At 37.0% G+C, this 24,896-nt stretch overlaps 1 protein-coding gene across 1 annotated transcript in view; it reads left to right on the top strand.

The window, feature by feature from the left end:
- The first annotated feature begins 687 nt into the window (after positions 1–687).
- Positions 688–24,896, top strand: part of LOC116418039 — a 45,442-nt gene continuing 21,233 nt past the window's right edge. Inside the window, exons 1-2 of the mRNA XM_032602197.1 lie at positions 688–1,599; positions 23,156–23,331. Of these exons, the coding sequence (XP_032458088.1) occupies positions 733–1,599; positions 23,156–23,331 (1,043 nt within the window). The 5' untranslated portion in view covers positions 688–732. The remainder of the gene's footprint in view (positions 1,600–23,155; positions 23,332–24,896) is intronic.

Genomic DNA, 24,896 nt, shown 5'->3' with positions numbered 1-24,896 from the left:
TACAGGGTGAATTTATATTTTTTGGTAGATTGATTAAATACCCAGTGCTCATCCTTGTAGATGATGTTCTGGTGAGGTACGGATCACCCAGGGTCATCCTGACACCTGGACATCGTCTACAGGGTGAGTTTATCCTTACCAAATATTTGGTAGGCACAACAACAACAATTGATAACTAACCAATTTATTTGTCGTATTAACCAAGTTTTTGGTAATGATAACGAAACAAATAAGTTATTGCGTATTTAATCAAATATTTTTTCCGTTTTTACATTTTGTCGTATTCAGGCACGTCTATATCTTTTCATTTAATGATAAGATGTAGACGATAAGATAATTTTATTGTCATAAAATTTTACAATATTTTTAAAGTGATACGTTTTATTTAATTTAGAATACAAAGTTATTAAATACTCCTCATAATAATAGTTATTTTGATCATATATTTTGTACAGAAGAATCATCAAAATATAACTGAGCGAGCGTTAGCGAGTGAGGTATCTACAGCTAGTACATTGTTAATGCATCATTACATTAAATTTTTTAAATAAAATCGAGATGTTTTATTCATTATTAGACCACATTTTTTTAGTCAGTAATGTCATTTTATATAATAAAAGTAATTATTCTAAAATACCTGACTGTGTTATTACATTGTGTGTATATTTTTATTTATTTTACAGGAAAAATGACATATGTTGAGCTTGTAAGAGATTTAGTAATAGTTCAAAAATGTTGAATGATCCTGAATTTAAGTGCTTATTCAAACTCAGAAAAGTCCACGTAAATTTCGTAAACATTTGTCTTGAGAAATATCCAATACCACTTAAAGTTGATGATATAAAATTTTGTAGCGAAACGACTGCATTACCAAGTGGAAAACAGTTTTTTGCTGATTGTTGTTTTGAATCAAATAAAGTTAAGTGCTGGGTAGAATATGATAAGTTTGTAAAATCTTCTTCAGAAAAAAGAATCAGTGTTTTAACTGCGTCACAAATCACAGAACAACTTTCTAAAGGCGATTCATTTTCGGCCATAGAAATAACAGGTTCTATATTTATAACTAATTATCATTGCTATAAGAAAGAAACGTATAAAGTTTTGTCATTTAGCCAAAATAAAGACGAAGATAATTCTGTCGTGACACCTTCTTTTATTATTTTCGTAGATTTATACGAACATAATCTAAAATATAAGAATCTCGTCAAACAATACGCTGGAGATTTAAATTTAATAATAGCAAAACTAGAACCAATAGATATATTCTGTCAACTTGTAATAAATCCAACGAATCTACAAAATCTAAAAGTTCATCCTAAACACTTAGAACTTGCTACAGACCTTGATTTAGCATACTCCAGATTACAAACGTATTTGAATATGAAGCGAAAACATATATCAAGTGATAATAATGAGGATAGTGTAGAATATAGCAATCAATTACGAGATGAAGCCATCTTAAAAATATTTCAATCCAAACCAGACACACAATTGGCAGATTTATTGGGATCAATAAAATCTATCTATTCCGAGGTATCAGAAGAACATATCGAAATGTTATACGATCGGTCTTTGGAAGTGCCAAAAAAAAAATCTCGTGTAAGTAAAACCAACAGTAACAGATATATCATTCATAAATATCAAGGGTCGCAGTGGTGGACTCTGCAAGTGTGGCGACACAACTTGCAGACGGCAGCCACTAGGATCTTTATATTTCCACTATTATTAAGTTATTTTCTTCACACGGCGCGTAAAGTGCGTACTGTACACCCTCTGGAAGAAAAACAGTATACGTATTTTACGCTCCTTGTGGAGAAAATTAGTATATTTACCATGTAAGTAAGCAGAGAAAGCCTCAGATCGCATTTTTTTCACCCTTGCCTTCGGCTAGGGCGAAAATTATATGCGATCTGAGACATTCTCTACTTTTACTTCCTTGGTGCATAATCTCGTGCTTTTACTCGCTCGCTAGCTAATATCGAATTTTTACATTTTTAGACAACAGTTTTAATTTTAGTAGTTTGTTCACGGCGCGGCGTAGAAGCAGGAATTACCCGAATGCAGTCTCTTATTAATCTCGGCTTTGATTTCGTTTCGATCATTTATAGTTGTGCCTAAATATCTGAATTCGCTAACCTTTTCGAAAGTAAAATTTCCGACTCTAAGATCCCCTTCTCCTTCGCAAATGCCCAGTTTATCCATAATCATATATTTGGTTTTCGATTCGCTCACCTCTAACCCCGTTTCCTCGGCCGCATTTATGAGTATTTCCGCGTTTCTCGCTACCGTTTCGCCATTATCCCCCACTATGTCCAAATCATCCAAATCATCGAAGCATACATTGTTTCGCGCGAAGACCTTCCCGACGAGCCAAAGTCGGAGAAGAAGTCGTTCTACGACAAAACACACCGCAGCACGGCGCGATTTGTTGTTGTTAGCGCGGCGAGAGAGAGAGAGAGAGAGAGAGAGAGAGAGAGAGAGAGAGTAGATGATCGGTTTCGGCGAGGCCCGTGTGTTCTCGGACGCGAGTTGCGTCCCGGGAATACTTGGAATTCGCTGGCCGATGTACGCGAAAGTGAGCCGCTGATTCGCGCGTGGCGCGAGACGAGCAGCCAATCAGCACGTCTCGCGCCTCGCGCAGCCAATTAGGTCGCACTATCAGACATGCCCGGCGGCCGAGGGCGGGACGCCGAGCGCGCGCGGCTTCGCGGCTCGGCAGTTACGTCCCAAGCCTCGTCGACGATAGTTGACATATGATCGCGCGCGCGACAGTGATAGTGAGAAAGAGAGTGAGAGAGTAAGAGAGCAACGGCCACGACTGGACCACGACGCCAAGGACGAGCCATTCCCCGAGGCCACTATCCAGCGGGGCCAATCGAGGAAGGACGCGAGGACGAGGGCCAGGACAACCCGTCATCCACCCCGAGGCAGAGGAAGAGAGAGAGAGAGACAGAGAGGGAGAGAGAGAGAGAGGAAGCGAGGGAAGCCAGCACCCCCTGGGACAGCGAGGCTTCCGTCGGGAGGCGACTAGTGTTCGCCTCTCCAACACCAGGTAGAGTGCTCAAGTTCCTCGGGAACCCCTCGGTGCGAGCCACTAGGCCGCCGAGAGAGAGAGAGAGAGAGAGAGAGAGAGAGAGAGAGAGAGAGAGAGAGAGATAACCACGAGCGTGAGAGATAGATAGATAGATAGGTCTTTATTTGCTAAAGCAAAAAGAAAAATAATATAATAAAGATCATAGAGACTGTGTCGAATACAGTCTAACAAATATATAAAAGATATTGTCATATAAAATCACATGAGATCACAAGTAGATAGGCTATAGGCATACTGGCTCATGCGGATTCTGGCTCACCCCCTCCTCTCTCAGTGTGAGCCAGAATCCGAGCTGTGTATTTTAAATGGAGGGATTGTCAATCCCTCCCTTTTCTCCCCAAGCGACCGAGAATTCTTCCCCCTCTCGAAGTGAGCCAGAATCCGAGCTGTGTATTTTTAGATAGAGGGAGTGTCGATCCCTCCCTTCCCTCCCCTAACGACCGAGAATTCTTCCCCCTCTCAAAGTGAGCCAGTAACCGTAGTATGTATAAGTCCCAATCTTCCCTTCTCCGTGTACCGAAAAAAAATTTAGTGGTGGGTTCATGCTCCTCCTCCTTCGCGCAGGTAGAGACGACGACCCGCGTACAGGTACGCGGAATGTATGCGAGAAATGCTCCTTATACAAACTTCGCATAGATAATTCTGGGATACGTATACAAACTATCCCACGCTGATGTATACAGCTTCCAGCGACATGTGTTTTTCCGTTCGGCCTAGACGAGCTTCTTGACATTCCCACTGATAGGATTGTACTGAACGACGCGATCGTGTAAGATTAGGCAGTATGCTGAAGTGTGAGCAGGAAAATCTTTTTTAGCCTCAAACTCCAGACGTACATCGACAGGAGCGCTCTTGAGAGATTCGTTTTGTCGTGAACAGTCAATAACTATGAGTGGTTCATTCTTGATGATCATAGGCTTTGTCAGCAACGGCTGCGGCTCTCTTCCATAGTATGATTTTTGAAAATTAGCATACATATCATAGAGAATTGCATACTGATTGTTATATATGTCGAGATTCATATTGTTGTATGGATAATATTGTGAATTTAAGAAAAGTTTCACATTACTTATCTCACAATGATCAAATCTACTGGCATTTGCAGTTCTTGTAGCTTTTCTCTTTGTTTGTAGTCCGAGAATTACAAAACGAGGTTTCTCCAATTGATTTGAAGTTTTCACTGTCCAGACGTGTTTATTCGCGCTTGGAAGAAGAGGATATTCAAATATCTCCCAAGAACGAAAACACATAGAGATGGGGTTATCCTTACCAATGAAATTCAATAGCTGGATTTTTTGTTTATCTGATGCAATAACATATGGCATTAACCATTCTATCTTCGTTATTTTTACTTCACAATCTTCATAAGTAGTTACGCCAGATGATGTAGTTCCATTCTGGATTATTGCATTTAAGTCGCTTCTCGATCTTGTAAGAATGAGCTCATGCTTCATATTAACTATGATTTTTTTATAGTCTTCTGCAAAGCCCAAGATCATACTCAGTGGAATCGCTACGTCAAAGTTTCCCTTTTCATCAACAATCGTTTTGATATCTTCTTCATCACCAAGCCAGCCTGCGTTTTCTAGCATGTTATTCTGATTCGAATTAAATGAAGTCCATCCTTTCATGAGACTGCTCAAACCGACATTTTTACTTTTATCAATCTCCACAGCATTAATTTCATAACGAATTTCATCAAACAGATGACAAATGCCATTGTTCACGAATTTTGTTTTAGTTGGTGCTGTTAAACCATCTTTTAGTTTCAATTTTCCACATACATGGATAGAACTACGCGATGGTAAGAGGCATAGATCTTGATGTTGTATAGAAATACGAATTTCATCACTATTATCAAAGCTTAATGATGAGTATGGTTGATGGGCGTGTACCTCGTAATGAGCAATAGACTCATCGAAGACGACACCTGATTGAATGCTTCGAATTTCGTCCATTTTTCTGGAAGCAGCAAAGAATTATACACGTGAATTTTTTCCACGAACTTTTAGTCCTAGGCTTTTCAGAAACTGAATGCTCTTCCGTGTTAACGGTTTGAGTTTCTTTGGTCGACTGATGACTGGTTGACATGATGGCTGACTTATATATGTTCCAGAATTGTAAACGATACCCATTATACAGATTTGATGTGAAGTCTAATAGTAATTTCCTCTCCTCGAAAATTCACCAAATTTCCGTCCTGATCTACAATTCGAATTTGCAGATGATCTATGCACTTGACACTGAGTGGTAGATATATCACATGAGACGGAACTTCTAAGATTTTATATCCTGGAGGCACTCTGGGAAAGAACTCATGGATTGTATGAACTTTCTTATTATTGATGTAAGCACCTGCAGTAATGTTGCACTCCACTCTGAGTGCATTGATTCTCAATATTTTCACGGGTAAATCAGAGCTGTGTTGAATGTTCTCTTTGAGAGTGCGAGGAGCGAAGCCAAGGAGACGGCCTATTGAATCGCGAGGTTTGAGATCTATCTGATGACTGCAGAGAATTTCACTTCTGAGAGTATTGTTGTTAGCTTTCAAAGAAAATTCAATTCCTTTGGATTTCAAAGTTTCTTGTAAAAATTGATTTATAGCATCAATTTCATAGCTGCCCGTAGGGATAGTGATAATATTATTTTTGCTCAAATGAAGTTTAATATTTGAATGGTCAACATTAGGAATAGAGTTGAATGTTAAAAGTTCAACTAATCCCAAGACAAAATTTTTATGCTGTGGTAGTTCAATCGAAGGAAAATATTGCGCTTCTAAGACAGATGAGTTTCCTGAGAGACTCAGAGTGAAGCTTCCATGACTGATCGGATGCTAATGAATCTATTCGTCTGCGAACATCTCTTTTATAGTCTCCCAGCTAAGAAGTAGAGACAAAGATGACCACATATAAATGAGTCAAAATTTTGATATCTTTTGTAATTGTATTTCACTTCCTTCACGTTAAAATACATCATGAGATCCTTGGGAGGTTTGAGATCACCAAAACTATCGAAATAAAGTACTTCAGGACCACGTTTGCGATAGCAAACCCAGTGAGTGCCTCTATTTTGAAAATCGTCCAAGTTTACCACAGCTGTTTCATTACGCCATGGACCATCAGGTGGTAGATTATTTCTCATGAAAACACCACGGAAATCTGAAATTTTCATCATATGAGCATATTTTTTTAGATCGTAGTCAGTCAAGTGCACGATTTGGCAAAGTTAAATCGAAGTTTTTTTTTTCTACTGACTCGATGACCACGACCGATATGAGGTTTCATAAATAATCCCATTCCACTTTTATAGGGCTTAAGATGAAGACCTTTGCCTAAAGCAATAGCTTCTATGGTCTCGTTATGCCTCTTACTTTCTGCATAATTTTTCTGCGCAGCTTTAGCATCATTAACTGCTTTAGCTATTCCAGCAGCACCTCCTGCTAGAGCACCGGTGGCACTTAGTCCTGCGAACAATGGAATGAGAAAAGGAAGAACTCCACCAATTTTTGATGGAAGCGGCAAAACACGTGGAATGATAACTTTTTTCTTTCCACCTACACTTTTAATAGCTTGACGTGCACCCTTCAAGGCTGATTGAATAACCTTGCGAGAACTTTTACTTGTTGACATTGATATTTTAGCTGCAGTCACTAACTTATTAAATTTCAGTCCCATTCCAGTTTTTCCTTTTAATTTCATAGCATTGCTAACAGCAAAAGCAAAAGCTTTTTCACCAAGACTAGCATCCTTAGCTCTAACACGTTGCATAGCTTCCTCAGCAAGCATTTTGTCAGCAGCTTTACGATCTCCGTTTTTATCTGAGTAAGCTATATCATGTTTTTTACATGCCCGATCAAGCGGATTAATGCCAGGATCTCCTCTTTTCATTCGCTTTTTCAATTTGGTTCCGGGACCACAGTATTGATATCCAGGAAGATGCATTTCAACAGGTAAGTTATTGATAACTTTATCAAGCAATCCATAGCCTTTCGGCTGTTTCTGAGATTTATGTATGATCATCTCTCTTCGAGCGTTGATTCACAACTGACGTTCATGGTATAAAACGAGCGTTTATATTTCGAGAGCTCAATGTTATATTTGACTCTGTTGAGTGAACATGGATTTTACCGAGCAGAACGTCAAACTCCCCGTGACAAATTTCGATTTTGGAAAAGAGAAGAGAAAAAAGCGTCATGGGGAATTACTACCAGATAGTATACGAGCAGTTTTCTGTGGGCCATCAAACTGTGGAAAAACAAATAGTTTATTGGCTTTAATTACACACCCCAATGGTCTTCGGTTTGAGAATTTGTATGTATACTCTAAATCCTTGAATCAGCCAAAGTATCAATTTCTCAAAAATGTCCTGGATCCGATTGAAGGAGTATCATATCTTCCGTTCAGTGAGCATGAATCTGTAGTATCTCCAGATGAAGCCCTTCCAAATTCAATAATGATTTTTGATGATGTGGCATGGAGAAGCAGGATAACGTTAGAGCATTCTTCTGTATGGGGAGACATAAGAGTGTAGATAGTTTCTATCTATGTCAATCTTATGCTCATATAGGAAAACATCTCATTAGAGATAATGTCAATTTGTTAGTAATTTATCGACAAGATGATGTAAATCTTAAACATATCTATGAAGATCATGTGAATACCGATTTAACTTTTAACGAATTTCGGAATCTTTGTTCTGAATGTTGGAAGAATGATAGATATGGATTCATCGTTATTGACAAAGATAGACCGATGAATGAGGGTAGATATAGAAAAGGATTTGACTGTTTTGCAATAAAAAAGGAATTATGAGTCTCGAACTTGCAGTTCAGTTGTAGACATCGCCACGTAAGCATGTCAGACTTCACGAAAGAGAAGAATGTTCTTAGCGAGCTCTTGCGAGCTCGTCAGGCTATTAAGAAAAAATACACTTTATTAAAACAGGAGAAAGATGACTTTGAAAAAGTCATCGGTGATACTCTAAAACCAGTCATCACACCACTTGAGAAACTTGTTGAGATGAAAAGTGAAAGCCCACTGCAGCAACCATTTAATCATATTTTGGATAAAAACAGCAGCAGTAAGAAAATGAAAAAACGAATGGGAATTGATTAATCGAGTTTAATGGATTATACTGTTTATGATGATGATGATGTTTTTGACACAATAACCAATTCTACATTTAAATCCGCTAGTGGAAAAAATGAATCAGCTGAAGACTTTTTATCATTGTTATATAAAAGCCGTAGAACGATTGATAATATATATGGAGTGCGAAAGGTTGATAAAGTGTATATGATTGGTGATTCAGAAATTGAATTTGATGATAAATATGTCAAAGTCAGAAATGAAAGTTATCCTAAAACGAATGGACTAATGGAATTGCTCTTCAAAAAATATCCGGATGATCTTCTTCTGAGCTCATCAGACCGTGCAAATTATCGCAAGATTTTGGAAGCAACAAATGCTCATCAGAAAAAATTCAGCAAAGATGAATCTATACGAATGTCGAGAAGTAATAAATATAAGAATGTTTTAGCACCAATGTTCCGCAGCACTCCACGTAAAAAGAACGTAAACAGCAGCGGAGGACTTATACCTAAATATAAAATAGCTAAGAAAAATTCTTCCATATCATCTCGTCTACTGGGATGATCCACATGAGCTTACTGAGAGACTTCGATTATTGATTGCCGAACGATCAGCTGGAAATAATAATCACGTCAATGAAATCCAGTCGATTATTGAGGAACTACGCGAAGCTGGGCATATATATTGACATGCAACTTTCTATTTTGCATCAGTATTACCATGAGTCTCGACGTGTTTGGAAGAAAACTTGAGGGCTCGCAAGTGAGTCGCGGTCCTCCAGGCAATGGTTTCAATTTTACACCGGACGGTGATTTTGATTTAGAAAATAAGCGACTTTGCAACCTAGGACAGCCCATTCATCCAAACGATGCAATCACCTTGCATTCACTGAAAGTTATTCTACAAACTGAAATAAATTATATAGCTGCTAAAATTGCTGGAATTGGTGAATATAAACAGCAAGTTGAAAAACAGCAATTGGAAGTGAATACAAAATTGCGTTATCTTTATAGTACAACTCTTCGCAATTACTCTGGTGTTGATTATATCATTGAAGAAGTGAATAAACAATTAAAAGTTCGTATAGACAATTTTCCAGATGGATTTTCATCTACTGTAAACGATGATGGAACGTCAAAGAGTAGCTGAAGAGCTACACAAGCCAGCACGCCGGCGATACAAGAGAAGAAAATATGACATACGTGGAATAGACGAGACTTGGCAAGCTGATCTTGTAGAAATGATACCATATTCTAAAGAGAATAAAGGTTTTCATTACTTACTCACTGTCATAGATATATTTTCAAAGTATGCATGGGCCGTGCCAGTCAAGTCAAAGAGTGGTAACGATGTTACTACAGCTATCAAGTCAATACTGAAAGAAGGACGAGTACCGAAGAATCTACAAACTGACGAAGGAAAAGAATTTTACAATTCAATTTTTCAAAAACTTATGAAAAAGCACAATATACACTTATACTCTTCGCATAGTAATCTTCATGCAAGTATATGCGAACGATTTAATAGAACGTTAAAAAATGCAATGTGGACAGAATTCAGCAAACAAGGAAGCTATAAATGGTTGGATACCTAACTTGCTCAAAGCATACAATTCGAGAAAACATCGGACAACAGGAATCGAGCCTGAAAATGTTACACTGGCAAATGAGCGAGAAGTCAAGAGACGTTTTCCAAATGAAAAGTCGCCAGTGAAAAAACCGAAATTTAAAGTAGGAGATAAAGTACGAATAAGTAGGATAAAAAATGTTTTTGAAAAAGGTTATACGTCAAACTGGTCAACGGAAATTTTCACAATAACGCGAGTTGCAAAAACGGATCCAGTAACTTACAACCTCAAAGATATTATGATAAACCCGTCTCTGGTGGCTTTTATGAAACAGAAATTCATAAAACTATGTATCCGGAAATTTATTTAGTAGAAAGTTTTAAAGAAAAGTGGTAAACGCGTATATGTTAAATGGTTAGGATTTAGTGACAAGCATAATAGTTGGATAGATAAAAATGAGATTGTATGAATTATTCAAGGTTCAAATAAATAAGAAAGCAATTGTTATTATATTTAATAATGTATTTATTCATGTAAATTGCACACAAGTTTGAAGAAATAAATAAATAGTATTTAACAATTATCAGTCTTTGTATTTCATTATTTTAGCATGTGGTGAACTTGAAAGAAGTTCCACCCATATATGTTATAAATAAACTAAGTTTATTTGCCGTGTTAGAGAGATTATTGAAAAATTCTTGATCTTTCAAGATTGCTGATGAGATCTTCCCTTTAGTGAAAATCAGCTAAGAACTTACTTGGAAATGTTAAGTGAGTCTTGGTTTCTTCTCCAAAGGAAGGTAATTTTCAAGCTCGACTGCTCGAATGTGCTCTTCACCGTGGTGCGTCGGTTCATATAGCCCATTCCCCACCATGATGTCTGCCCCTTCCTTGTAGAATATCCCTTCTATCGGAAGATGCCTCCTCCATCGATGGTTTCCATTCGTGCATTAGCTCCTTACAAACATCGTATTGGATAATGATTTGTTCACCTGTATCGTCATAAAGTGTCATCCCCACTCGTGCAGCACTGTTTTCATTGGTCACTTCGTTCCCCCTCTCCATTGCTCTCTCGCTTTCTTCTTAAGTATTGGTCGCTTCATACCCCTTCTCTATCTCCCCCACTCTTTCTTCTCTTGTATCAGCCATTTTTTCATTCCCCTCCATTTGAATTACAGCCAGCGCCATCTGTTCCTCAATAATTCGGTAATGACCCCAAGGCAAAGTGTCTGTGCTATGAGGTAATAAGTATCTTTTATCATCATGCGGACTTAGTGCTATTTTATTCTGTTTTTCAGTATGCACTACATGCAATTTAGAGCGAATGTTGCACTGCTCACGTTTAACAATAATTTGTTCTTCAAGACATTTTCGATAATCTTCGAACGTGATTGTTTTCTTCACAACACTCGATTTTATGCCTTTGGCTTTCTTCACATTCTCAGATCCATCTATTAAAATACTATACATTTTGCTACGTAAACCAATAAATTCCGTCATAATCTTGCCACAGCATTAATCTTTCATTAATCCAGGCACTTTTTTATTGACACGCGGGATTCCAAATTGATTGTTCTCTTTGTAATCAGAAGTATCAAATTTGTGCAAGTCTTCTTTCATTATTTTATACATATCCACGTCAACAACTTCATATATCAGACTATCTGTGTCGGTGTAAAGGAGTTTACATTTTTCCCCAAGTCGTCGCTTCATATATGAATAATGAAAATCGTATAACAATGTTTTAGACAAATCGAGAATGCTGAGACCAACGTATATTGGTTTTTTAATTGTAATACTTGTTCTCTTTAGCTGTATAGCAACCAAATTTTCATCAAAGATAGTACAACTATGGAAATTTGGTTGAGCTATACGTGCTTCTGCTCCATATCGACCAGTGAATTTATTCACTATTTGCACATCAACGCGAGATCGTTCTCGCTCGATGCACTTACCATATACGGCATTAATTAATAACTTGTAGAAAAGCTTTTCAAACTCATTCTTGGCCTGCTTTCTCTTCTCTGTATTAAATTCAACATATGGTTTGAGCCAAGGCTTCTGCTCAAAACTCAGAATCCTATGCACTTTTTTAAGTCGAAGTCCATTATCTAATACCTGTTTTAACGCAAGATAATGAATGACATACCTTTTCTTATCATTCAAAGTAGTCAACAGTTTCTTTTGCTTTGCGCCAGGGGGTGTACGATGCTCTGCACAAAAAGGCAAATCTTGATGATCATCATGTATTTCTTCAGGATACTCTAAATCTACTTCAGCAAAGTAGCCTGTATCAGAGTCTGGTGGTGCATTGAAAAAATTTGAATTCGTTTCATATTCGATCCATTTAAATTTTCCCACTGGTAAATATTGCACCATGGCCCATCCATAAAGATTATTAATATCAAAATATAAGAGTGTCTTCGTTTTCTGATTCTTATCGTATGATGGTCCCATGTACGGATTGTTCACCTTAGCATACCGATTGCAACATTGACTTATTGACTTGACTCCTCGAATACCTGCTTCAATAAACATCAGCATATCTATATCTGTAAGAAGCTCCAATTCCACTTTTGTCATTTTTAGAGCTGCTGAAAATGTGAGACCTGGAGTCGTGTAAAAGTGTGCAGGACATAAACTATACGCTTTCAGAGATGTCTCTCGAAAACTTTCGAAGACGTCAGCTAATAATAAAACATCTGTTTTCAAGTACAAATCTGAATATTCACCCAAAGTTTTTATAGTAAACATATTCCATACTGTAACAGCATGGTGATAGTCTTCGTCAATAATATGAGAATCTGTTAGTTTATTGTAAAACTCATTCTTCTCTGGCAGTTTTGTAGTCATCAACTTGACCAATCCATCTACGAAATCATATGGAAATATACTTTTTCGTCTAAGAAGATTGATTTGCTCATCTGTAAATCCATCATTTTTAAACTCATTCACTGTTATCGGCACGGTTTCCAAATATGATGCAAGCTTTTCCAACGATGATGGTAAAAAACGCCATGAATCTATAAATCTAAAACTGATGTCACAGTCATCTATATACTTCGTAAATGAAATATATTTTTCTTTGTTGTGAGGTATCAGAGATACTCGTCCCTCCATTATTATAGAAGTAGCAATCTCTTTCAAAATGAAGTGTGTATGATAATTGAGGTTATGAAAGATAACCAGCACAAACCTCGAATCCTTGTAATTTAAATGGCATGAATTGTGAGCTGCACCTCTGAAACTAAATAGAAAACAAGTCTTATATGCTGTACAGCATTTAAGTCAAATATTTGTATACATTAAAAACTAACGTACCGTCCTGTTAGATGACAATGGTCTCGTACTGCGAGTTCTTCACTTTTGATAGGCTTTCGGCATATATGGCAAACAGTTGTCTTCCGAAAAGATAATTCTTCTAGATCTGTAAGTCTCATTGGTTTTGGATTTTTGTAGAGTAGATCAATCTTTTCACTAATTTCTTTCAGTTCTCGAACAAACCATTTTGCCGGTGTCTCTTCATCTTCATTTTCTTGTCTGTATGATTTATAAACAGATAAACTATCATCAAAGCTGCACTTTATATAATAGCCTATGCTATATGCTACATGAAGCTGAAAAGCATTTTCATTTTCTGTAGGCTTTAACAAACATTCATATTATTAGTGAGAGAGGATTGAAAACAGATCCCAAGAAAATTGAAGCCATAACAAAATTTCCGATCCCACGAACCGTTAAAAATGTTCGAGAATTTTTAGGATTAGCAGGCTACTATAGACGTTTTATACAATACTTTACAGAAATAGCTAAACCAATCATACAGCTATTACAAAAACAAGTAAACTTTGAATGGAATAAAGAACAACAGCAAGCATTTGAACGTTTAAAAGAAGCTTTATGTTCAGCGCCAGTGCTACAATTTCCAGATATGTCAAAACCTTTTATTATAACAACAGATGCATCTAATTACGCACTTGGATGTGTATTATCACAAGGAGAGATCGGAGAGGACAGACCAATTGCATTTGCGTCAAGAGTGTTAACAGCAGCAGAGAAGAATTATCACACCTACGAGCGTGAAGCCCTTGCAATCACGTTTGCAGTAAAAACATTTAGAAATTATATTTATGGCATCCAGTTCAAAATAATTACTGACCATAAGTCAATAAGCCACTGCTATCATTCAAAACAGCAGATAAAAACAGTAGAGTTCAAAAATGGAGATTACAATTATTAGACTACGATTACGAAATCATTTATAAACCGGGGAAAATTAATACAAACGCTGATGCACTGTCAAGAAATCCAGTAGAAAACATCCAAATAAATGTAATTACAAGAGTTCAAAAAGCAAAAGAATTAACAACTGATACTAGCGAACTACCTATCAACGACATGAAAATTCAAAAACTAAATGAAGAACGGATTAAATTAAAAGAAAGGAAAAATAGCAGGAAAAAGAAAAGCAAAATTAAAGCAGTGGAAAACAAAGCCAAGATAGAAGAACCTACAAAAGGGAAAATATGCGAGAAAGAGATAATAAATACAGAAACGGACAAAAATATCGTCTACACAAAAAATCTATACAATTTAGAAAAGACAACATCGCGTACGTGATAAATAAACAGAGGAAATCTTTAGATCAGAAAACAGAGTGGTTTATGAATAGCAAAAACGCTAGGGTTAGCAAATATTTAAATATAAACGAAATTGAAATTATTAATGTAAATCCAAAGAAAGTATTTATAATATGCATAGATACAGGACAATCAGCAACCGGGGTAAAAGAAAATGCACAAAGAAACTTTGAGCTTCTGAGAGAAATCATGATACGCAAAAAAGTAAAAAGTTTTAGCATTTCTAAAGATATAAAAATAAATAACATCGATTGGCATGAAATAGTTGAAATTTTAACTAAAGTTTTCCAATATTCTGATATAAAAGTAGTCCTTTGTCTAAATTATATAGAAGAATATGTCGGATTAAAGGGCAGAGATAAACTATGCAACTTAAATCACAAGCGCTATAGAATGAAGTCAGGACAAAGCAAGGGAAAAACGAAATGTATGAAGAGACAGAATTACAAGAAGTCAAAGTCATTCCAGTAATTTCTAGACCTATACAACCACCTCCCATTCCACACAGACCACCAAGTATCACACCAACTAAACCTACTATTCCAGTCGCGAAAAATAAAGGAATATTTTTTTTAAGTTTGGATTAAATATAAATTTCTTAAATGGTTCTGAATGATAAAATGAAAAAATAAAAAAAAGAAAAAAAATCTGTACTTGGTATTTGATAGTAGAAAGTTTATAAAGCGGCCCTACTGCAATATTTGGGCCCCGAGGATTTACATCGTAAGATGTAATCTTTAAGATCGTTTAGGATTTAGGATCGTTAGGATAGAATAAGGGTAAATTAAACAAACTGAATACTAGAACATTAGATTATTATTATTATTATTATTATTATTATTATTATTAAATACAATCACAATTGTAACGATACGGTATTATTGAACCGACAATTACATAGTAATGATCAACGAAAATTTCAATATATACACGCTTATCACTATTGGTGAACACTTGTAATTCATAGAAAAATAAAATGCGAAGACCCCAAGTATCTTCGTCAGGACCATAGCTCCCTTCCAGGTACCCATTGTTGATCGACCGGTTACAACGTCCCAGGAACGGGCGCATTGCCAATCCTCAAACTGAAAATATACAAACAAAAATTATATTATTATTATTATCATTATATAAATCAAGGGTAATATAACAATACCTACACATATTCGATTATAGCGACGACAACCCGCTTTAGGAGGAACGGGAGCAGGCAAGTCCGCTCGCTTAACGGCCCTGGTATATTGCCAGTCCTCGAGCCAGCAACATCGGCGTGGGAGAGCCGAAGCCGCCAGCTGCTATCAGGTCCGGGAGGAGTCCCGGAGACGACGACGGGAGCACCGTCTACCGGAAGCCGAGAGAAGAGAGAGAGAGAGAGAGAGAGAGAGAGCGAGAGCGAGAGAGAGAGAGAGAGAGAAAGCCGTGAGTGTGTGAGAGAGAGAGTGAGTGAGACGGGAGAATGGTGTGCGGTGCGGGCGCACACCTCGACGTCATCCACGCGAGGCGTCGAGCCAGTGTGCGCGAGAGTGAGAGAGAGAGAGAGAGAGAGAGAGAGAGGAGAGTGAGTGAGACGGGAGAGTGGTGTGCGGTGCGGGCGCACACCTCGACGTCATCCACGCGAGGCGTCGAGCCAGCGTGCGCGAGAGTGAGAGAGAGAGAGAGAGAGAGAGAGAGCCAACCGTCAACGGACCGGACCTGGGCTTGAGGCCTGCCGTCTGCTGCACGAGTGTGGCTCGTGCGTGAGTGCGCCAACAGAAGCCCTGCGTGGCTACATTGTGCGCGGGAGGCATCATTGCCACCGCGTTGTAGGGAAGGGCTGGGCGAAATATAAGAGCAATAAAGTGAGAACCATTGTGTGATTCTTTTCCCCTCTCCCTAGTGTTCTCCCAAACGTGACGATCGCGTCAAATCCCACGAAACAAGAAAAATCCTAGCGCATGCGAGGCGTTAGGTGTTGCGCACCTGTGTTGGGAGGCACAGCGTCGCAACTATCACTAGATAATATTTTATCTAGTGATAGTTGCGACGCTGCTAAGGATAGACATGTGGGGTATTTTTTAAAATTGTTTTTTGAGCTCTAATGATTGAAGTTAAGGAAGAGTCATAATGATACATAGTCATACAAGTTTTTTCTCTTTATCACCTTCATGTAACACCCCACACCGGCTCCGCAAGGTTTTCAATTTAAAATTCAAAAACTAAAGTCTCACGACGCATTTTTATTATTACACGCAAATAAGCGTACTCTCCCACTCTTTCCAAAGCTACGGGTCACAGCTGAGCAGCCAGCTACAAGCAACAACAGCAGCGCCATCAGGCAGTAGCGGCGGCAGCGGCTGCAGCGAGCGCGCTATAGATATACCAAGCGGCAGCAGCGAGCGCGTATATCTATATATGTAGCGCAGCGAGTGGTGCGGCGTGCGCAGCGTGAGAGTGGGATGATGACATAGCGGCGGCGCGGCGCGCGCATCTCCGTATGCTTGTATGAATGGTTTTTGGTATATACTCTCTCCGTAGCCTTTATAAGAACCTGCGCGGCCTTTGGCCATTCACTAGCTCCAGCGCAATTATCAGCGCACTAGTCTCTACCAAGAGCAACCATAAAGCCTTGGTAGATAAAACACTTAGAATATTTTCTCACTTTTGAAGGACTTATAAAATTTTCTAGTCAAGCAAGATATCGCATCTTTAAGCGTATCAGTCTTGGACTTAGAAAAATTTCAGTTCCTTTCAAAAAGACTTAGAGAAATTTCCGAATATTCATACATTTATAAAATTTTCGAGTTAGGCACGATATCGCAATTTAACGCGTATCTGTCCTAGACTTAAACAAATTTCACCAATTATCAAACATTTGTAAACTTCGAATCAATCAGATAACGCAAAATTAAGCGTATCTGCGTAAAACTATTTTTTGTAAAAATACGAATTTGATCAGCGATCCAATCAAATAACGCAATTAAACGCGTATCTGTTTATATTTTCGTTTGTAAAAATCAAAAGCGGATTTATTAATTTATTTCATTTTGTGATATTGAATATATGCAACAATCAATGCAATATTCTCAGTTCTATGAATAATTTGAATATATTTATGTTGTTAAAATCATAATCTTATTATTGTGTTAAAGTTCCACTACCTGGTATCCCGGACCCGACTAAAAAATATAAATATTAAATAAAATCATTCTATTTAGTCTGCTGTCAGAAAGACGACACAGACTAGTAAACATTTACTGCTTTTCTCTAGTAAATTTCATATTTTTTGCATAAATCTAAGGGTGCCATCCCATGCGTTGCGAAAAAATTTACGGAACGACAAAATCGCAACGGCGCCATCTTGGCGAAACATATAAGTGCGGCAATTCTTAGAAAGTTCAAATGAACACGACCAGAACAAAATCTTCGATGAACACTTCAATTGTTGTTGATGAAGGTGTCATGAAACTATGGCTGCAATTGTAAGTATTCAATTTGTTTTGATTGAAGGCAGTATTGAACTTAGTATTTAGAAGCTTTATTTACACTTTGTTTATACATTATGTTCAATATACATCAAGCTCTACATAACCTATACAAATATTTTTTATACAGGTCAAATGCGGTTACTGTGGCTATATTTTAGATGCATTCCTAAATAATGTATTAGAGCATAGTTGTTATGTTCAATACGACAAAACGAAACATATTTTTCGTGTGGATGATGCCGGAATGTTAACTATGATAGGTAAGATTATCATATTTTATTGATAACTAATCAAATACGTACATCTTTTGCATAATATATATAATAATATGTATGCTTATTTCCTAGTGAGTACCGATGAACAGCAGCAGGTTCATGAAGAAGATGATGGTATTGCAATTGAAGAATACGTAGAGCCTCCTGTTGATGAGTTGAATGATGAATTTCAAGCTGTAATGTCAGATGATGAAAATGCTTCTGCACGTTTTACGTCAACCATCAAATCGGGCAAAAAGAATTCAAATGATCCGTTTTCATGTGGAAAATACGATGAGCAGTTGATTAGTTTGGTAAAATCAAATCCACCTTTGTACGACTACAGGTTACCTACAATTGAAAGATCCAAATTAAAAAAGCTCGATTTATGGAAAATCATCAGTAATAACTTTGGAGGTAAACTAATAATAATAAATGGTTTTAATTTCATTTAAAATATTTATTTTACTAAAATTAATATTACAGGACAACCGTATACACCTGAGTGTGTAGAGAAACGGTGGAATTATTTAAAAGACAATTACCTGAAAGCTGAAAGCTCGCAAGAAGTTTCTTGCTGATCAGTATAGTGCAAGTAAGAGTGGCTCAGCTGCAACGAGCTGTCCTGTTCCTTCTTTTCGTTATTATAAGTTAATGGATTTTTTAAACGAGTCAGTAACTTATAAAACGTAAGTGATTCATCAATTTTAATAATTTTAGACGGTGAAAAATTACATAATTATATTTTAATTTGTTTATATAGGACTATTTCTAGTTTTAAAATATCAAAGAAAAAGACCGAACAAACAAGTATTACAAAGCCTGCATTGAGCGCAGAGGCTTACAAAGAAAACGTCTCAGGTGTGATAAACCCAGAAGCTGAATTACCACGTAATGAGGAAGAAAATGATTGTCAAATAGGATTTCAAGTCCCCACTGCGCCACTCTCAATACCATCAACTACAACTAATAATAATAATCGTACTCTACAAGTTTCCCCATTAAACAATCTAAATACGGTCTCCTCAGCTAACACAAAACCATGTGCCCCAAAGAGTAAGTACTATTTTATACTAAAAAAAAGCTGCATGATCTTGTAAAATTTTTAATTTATTATGATTTGTTTCAGGAAGAAAGAATACTTCTGATATTGAAAATCAGCTGGTCAAAATGCTGCAAAATGATTCAAAAGAAGCCGATGAAGTAGATGGCTTTCTAATGCGTTTAGGAGCAAGTTTACGTAGATTATCTTATCAAACGAGAGCAAGATTAGAAATTAAGTTTTTAACATTGGCAAATGAAGCAGAGGAATTGGAGTTAATATAGATATTTATTTATATTATGTTACTAGTAAAATGTATAGCTTTATAAGTTTCATGTTCATTTTTTATTGATATTAAATTTATTAATATAATACAATTATATTATAAAGTAAATACAGATTATACATAGATTTAAAAGTTATTACGTAGAGCCTTCTCCCACTGCCAATTAACGGCACCAGTAGTCATAAAATAAGTTTTAAAATTATCTCTTATTTGCGTTGCATTATTGTGACAATCATTTGGAGCTTGTTGATCTTGAAAATCTCGAAATCGATTGTTTGTAGGCACATCATCAGTAGACTCCAGTGAATACTGCTGTTCCTCAGGCATTTTTGTCAATTCCTTAGTTATTAAATAATTTGTAAACATACTGTTGCTTGAATGATTTTAATAGCATGTTCAACTGTAGCAAGTATATCTTTTCTATATACTCTCCATCGAGCTGAAAGCACTCCAAAAGCACATTCAACAGTTCTTCGAGCTCTGCTTAATCGGTAATTGAATACTTTTCTTGAAAAATCTAAATCACATCTTCTTGGATATGGTCTCATCATATAGTTGGTCAATGCAAAAGCTTCATCGCCCAATAGAACATAGGGAAGTAATGGTCCATTGACTTCTAATGGTCTCGGTGCAGGTAAATTCAATTCAGAATTACTCAATGCTCTACCAACATCACTATGCATTAAAATTCCTCCATCACTACGACGACCTTCTGCTCCTATATCAACAATGGTAAATAATCCATTTGCATCTGTGATTGCTAACAAAACAATACTATGTTGACCTTTGTAATTATAGTAAGTTGAACCACTATTTGGTGGGGCCTAAATTAAAAAAATTTAAGTATGCAATAGCCATTACATTACAATAAGAAAATAAAATATAATAAACTATTTAAATATACCTGCACAGTAACATGCTTTCCATCTATACATCCAATGCAATTTGGATAGTTCGTTAGATCTTCAAAGTCAACAGCTTTCTGTTGCCACATTTCTTCAGTCAGCGTGGGAAAAACTCGTTCAGCAAGTACATTCCAAATAGCTTGACATGTTTCTGCGATAATTTTGGAAATAGTATTTTGTGCTACTCGAAATGCATAACTAAGTGATGATAAATTATCTCCTGATGCAAGGTATCTTAGACATATTTCCAAACGTGTTTTGGCTGGTATAGGTCTTCGTACAGCAGTTTGTTTAGAAATGTGTGGTTCCAATAAAGTAAGTAATTCATTAAACATTTCTAAATCCATTCTTAAAAAGTCAAAATACTTTTCTGGATCAATGTTATACATTTCGACAATTAAATTGTCACTCAGTCCTTGTAAAATTCGACGTTCTTCTCTAAAGATAGGTCGAACCCAAAATTGTCGCACGGCTTGTTCTTCCTTTCTTTTTAACAAAAGGTATAAACAGTACATTTTTCTAATTTTTTCACTTTCACTTTTGGCTTGCCAAGGTGTATAAACACTATTCATGAATTTCTTATATCTTCCCAAAATCAAATATAAGTAAGTATCTGACTTCATTGTTATGTTTAATAAATTAACACAAACAATGTTTTTATAAATTACCGCCTTGGATTGCGTGTGAAAAAATCAAGACCGCAGTCCCATGGAGTACTTTTTTTTTAATGCAACGACATTCTAACCTCTCTTTTGGTAAAACTTTGGTAACATTTTTCAAAATATTTATGAAAAACAATTACAATTAGTTTAAAAACGACATTTTTATAAATATGAAATTAAATAAAATTATGTTTAACCATATTTACAATAAAATATGTCGTTAGAAACACTGCGATATTCCTTGCGGCGTTTTTTTCAGCAACCATGGGAATAGCCGTTTTAAAAAACGCAATGCAACGCGCACCATCATACGATTTCAAATCTATTGCGGTTTTGTCGTTCCGTAAATTTTTTCGCAACGCATGGGATGGCACCCTAAATTACTACAGGACCGAGAAAAGTCGTGACCGTTTCATTCATGCTGTATGTCAGAGAATTGTATTTTATGTTTATTTTTCATTCAATCCATGAGAGCCAGTCTTATATGTATATGTAATATATAAGTCAGTGATTCTCATGCCATTTTCATTGTTTTGAAGCTATGGACATCTGAATTTTCGTACAGAAATTTGTTGAATTATTTAGAAATAGGCTACCGTAGTAATTTTTATTTAACTGTCTTTAATTTTTCTCTGTCTCCATTGCAGTGTTCAACTCGAGGTCTATACAAATTTTCAGAGTTGACGGGTCAAATATCATATTAGAGTTGCTACAAATAATCTACTTATGCTAGAAACTCCCAGAGCATTTATTTATTAAGGATTTTCACTTTTAAGAGTTGTAAGAGGTTTTGTACATACGATACATGTTTTTCAATGTTTGTTTTCGCCGTCAATTGAAAACTAATAGACCTAGAGAGCAGATTTGTTGCATGTTTTGGGATTATGAAACAATATTGAAAGTTGAATAACCTCAAGTGATGTTCTTGTAATTTGAACTTGTAATATAGATGTTGAAATGCACTACTAGGAAAAGAGGAAAAGTTAAATTATAATTTTCTGGATATAAAAATACACTTGAAACCAGCAATGTAATTAGCTACAGTTAGTAGATCCTCTGTAAGAACCCGCATGAGAAATGTCGCTCGGCTTTTCTAAATTTTGATATGGGTGTTAGAGTTCAAATTACAAGTACATCACTTGAGATATTCAACTGTGCAGTGCTTGCACTCTACTTGCAGAAGTAGTTGGGCTGACAAGAAGCGTGTCAGGGGTCGCCGTGGTGGTGAGGGTTGCACCGACATTCGTGACGTTGAGTCGTCGAAAGTCGATGGTGGTTCGGAGATGCCCGCCTCTTGTCATGAGAAGCGGTGTTGCGTAGAGCATTCTTGTGCGAGGAGCGATCGACGCTCGCTCACGGGTGTGTCCGTCTGTCAACGGCTAAAGGGTGCTGCTAGCTCGCGGTGTCATAGGTCCTATTGCGGTCTCTGACCGCAGTCAACCGAAGTTGTGCCCCACGTTGGGCGCCACTTGATATAAGCGGGCCTGGTGGTTGGGGGGGGGGGGAGGGTGAGCACGGAGAGTGGTGCTCGGTGTGACGCTTAGAAGAAGCGTCTGCGCTACTTCGCTAGCGGGACGACGGTCGCCGCCTAGCGGCCGAACGCGGAACTCGCGCTCCTGTGGGCGAGGCTTGGTACGCACGGCGGGTTGCGCGTGGAAAGGGGTTAGCGCGAGAAAGTCAGGCGGGTAGGCGTACAACAAAAACCTCATAACTATGAAACAGATATTTTTATAAAATCTCATAACTTATATATACAGATATTTTTACAACTACAATATTTTTAATTGTTACCCTTTTTCCAAAATTGCAATCCTGAAACTCCAATCCTAACCTTCAAAAATGCATTTATACCTTCAGCATAATTTTGAACATAATTATGCCCACTTGCCGTCGTCAGTTAACAGGGACATATATGGCCACGATATGTCGGATATTCTGGCCACTGAATATAAAATTCCTTAAAAGGGTTATTGTGGCCATATTAGCCTGAATTTCCCACAAGGGTGTTGGAAAGAAGAAAAGCAGTATGAGAGTAATGATATAAAATGAGTGAGGAGGGGGCGAGGAGGGGGAGAAGGGGCATGAATAACCTCTTCATAATAACGTAATTATAGGGAGATATATATATTTTTTTATTATTTTAATTTTAAGGTTACGACTGAAGAAGAGCTAATTCATAACGTAATGGTAGAGATAGATTCTCCGCTCAGCTATACTGAGACAATAGTAAAGTATCTTAAGGATGGTAAACCGATTCGCGAAATCTCCGCATTTATGCAATTAAAATTTGATTGTGATTCTGCAGGAGTACTGAGAGATATTGAGAGGTAAGTTTAAGTTATAACCTTTAAGTATAAACTTTAAGTTATTAATATGCTAAATATTTACAAAAACCATTGCCAAAACTTTAGCACTTAATAATTCTTTAATTCATATAATTTTTCAAGCATCATACATGATTGAGTTTATTTCAAATTGGGCAGGTCGACAGGTGTTATGTCTCGGATTGAGTTGGTAGTATATTGTTATATATCCAAAATAAACCGACCCGTATTTTTCTTTTTTTCATATAATCAAATTTAAAAATTTTAGGTGCATCTTAAAATTTTCATTTCAACCTTGAATTTACGAAAAATAAATACTTGAATTTTAAATTTATATCCATTTTATCTGGCTGAAAGATTCCCTTTCCTCACTATTTTTAGAGCGTAGATTATTGTCGGCGTAAGGTGCACGCGTGGATGTTTTTACGCATACTACTCCTCTTTTTCTTTGATAGATATGTGTTGGAAGGTAAGAGGTATCTGTATTTCAGCAAGGCCTACACACCAATCGCCATGCAAATAGAAATTTTGGGGGAGTTGTGTGATAAAATGGTTCGCAATGTTTTCTGGGTACCCATATTTGCTGCTATTACTAGCTAAAACCATGTAGAATTCATCTCTCATTATTGCCATCAGGTTGAAGATTAACGAGGTCTTTGGCGACTACCCAAGAATTAAATTTTTCCGGGTACCCCTTCCAACTCACAAAATACTCTTTTTTTTACCCCTACCCCTACTGCGCAATACTTCACTGACTTCAAAAACGTCACCTGTCAAATCTTTACGCACTCTGCTGAGCTGTTGTTCGTAAAAAAATTCATCAATTTTTTCACCTGCAGGTCTTCGAGTATGTAGACTGGTGGTTGTCTTGAAGTGTCGACTTTTACAATTCTAAATAACTCCAACGTCCAACCACCCTCGTATGCTTTTGGAAAGGCTGCTCGAGCACGACTAACTCGAATCAAGTCTTGAACGTTATATTTATGATGATGACGTGGTTGTTTGATACAGTAGCGCCGCGCTAAATTTTCACGGGCTCCAACAGCATTGTACAAAGTCACACTAGATGCCGTCATTTTAATCGCACTATGCCACGAGTTATTGTAAGCCTGCACAATATTATCCAATACATCAATGTAGCGTCTTGTGTGTAGGTGAGTAAAGTATCGCCATATACGCTCTTTCAGAGTTCTCGTGTTATAAACACGTTGTCAATCTATGCATCGCCAATCAAGTTTGTGATATTTGTATAAATATCGAAAACTTGAATGGCACGCATTGTAGCTTTTGCGGTGTTCGTGAGTTTATTTTTTACAAAGACCCTGTAAAAAATCTGCGCAATTTGAGCGTGCGTGGTCAGAGCTCGTTTAAAAAACGATCTGTATCGCGCACAACGCAAAAGCTTTCGACGCACATTTTATTTTGAAACAAGTCATATCGGATAATTTAAATGTCGAGCCAAAAGTTATTTTGAATGGTCGTAACATTATAGTTATGCTTCTGAAAGCTTTTGGGTTACCGGCCGAAAGAGCAAAAGGATACTTTCCGCACTTTTTTAATAGAAGCGA

Source organism: Nasonia vitripennis, assembly GCF_009193385.2.
Source record: "Nasonia vitripennis strain AsymCx chromosome PSR unlocalized genomic scaffold, Nvit_psr_1.1 chrPSR_random0070, whole genome shotgun sequence".
NCBI lineage: Eukaryota > Metazoa > Arthropoda > Insecta > Hymenoptera > Pteromalidae > Nasonia > Nasonia vitripennis.
The sequence above is the reverse complement of the archived record's forward strand: the minus strand, read 5'-3'. Positions and strand labels throughout refer to the sequence as shown.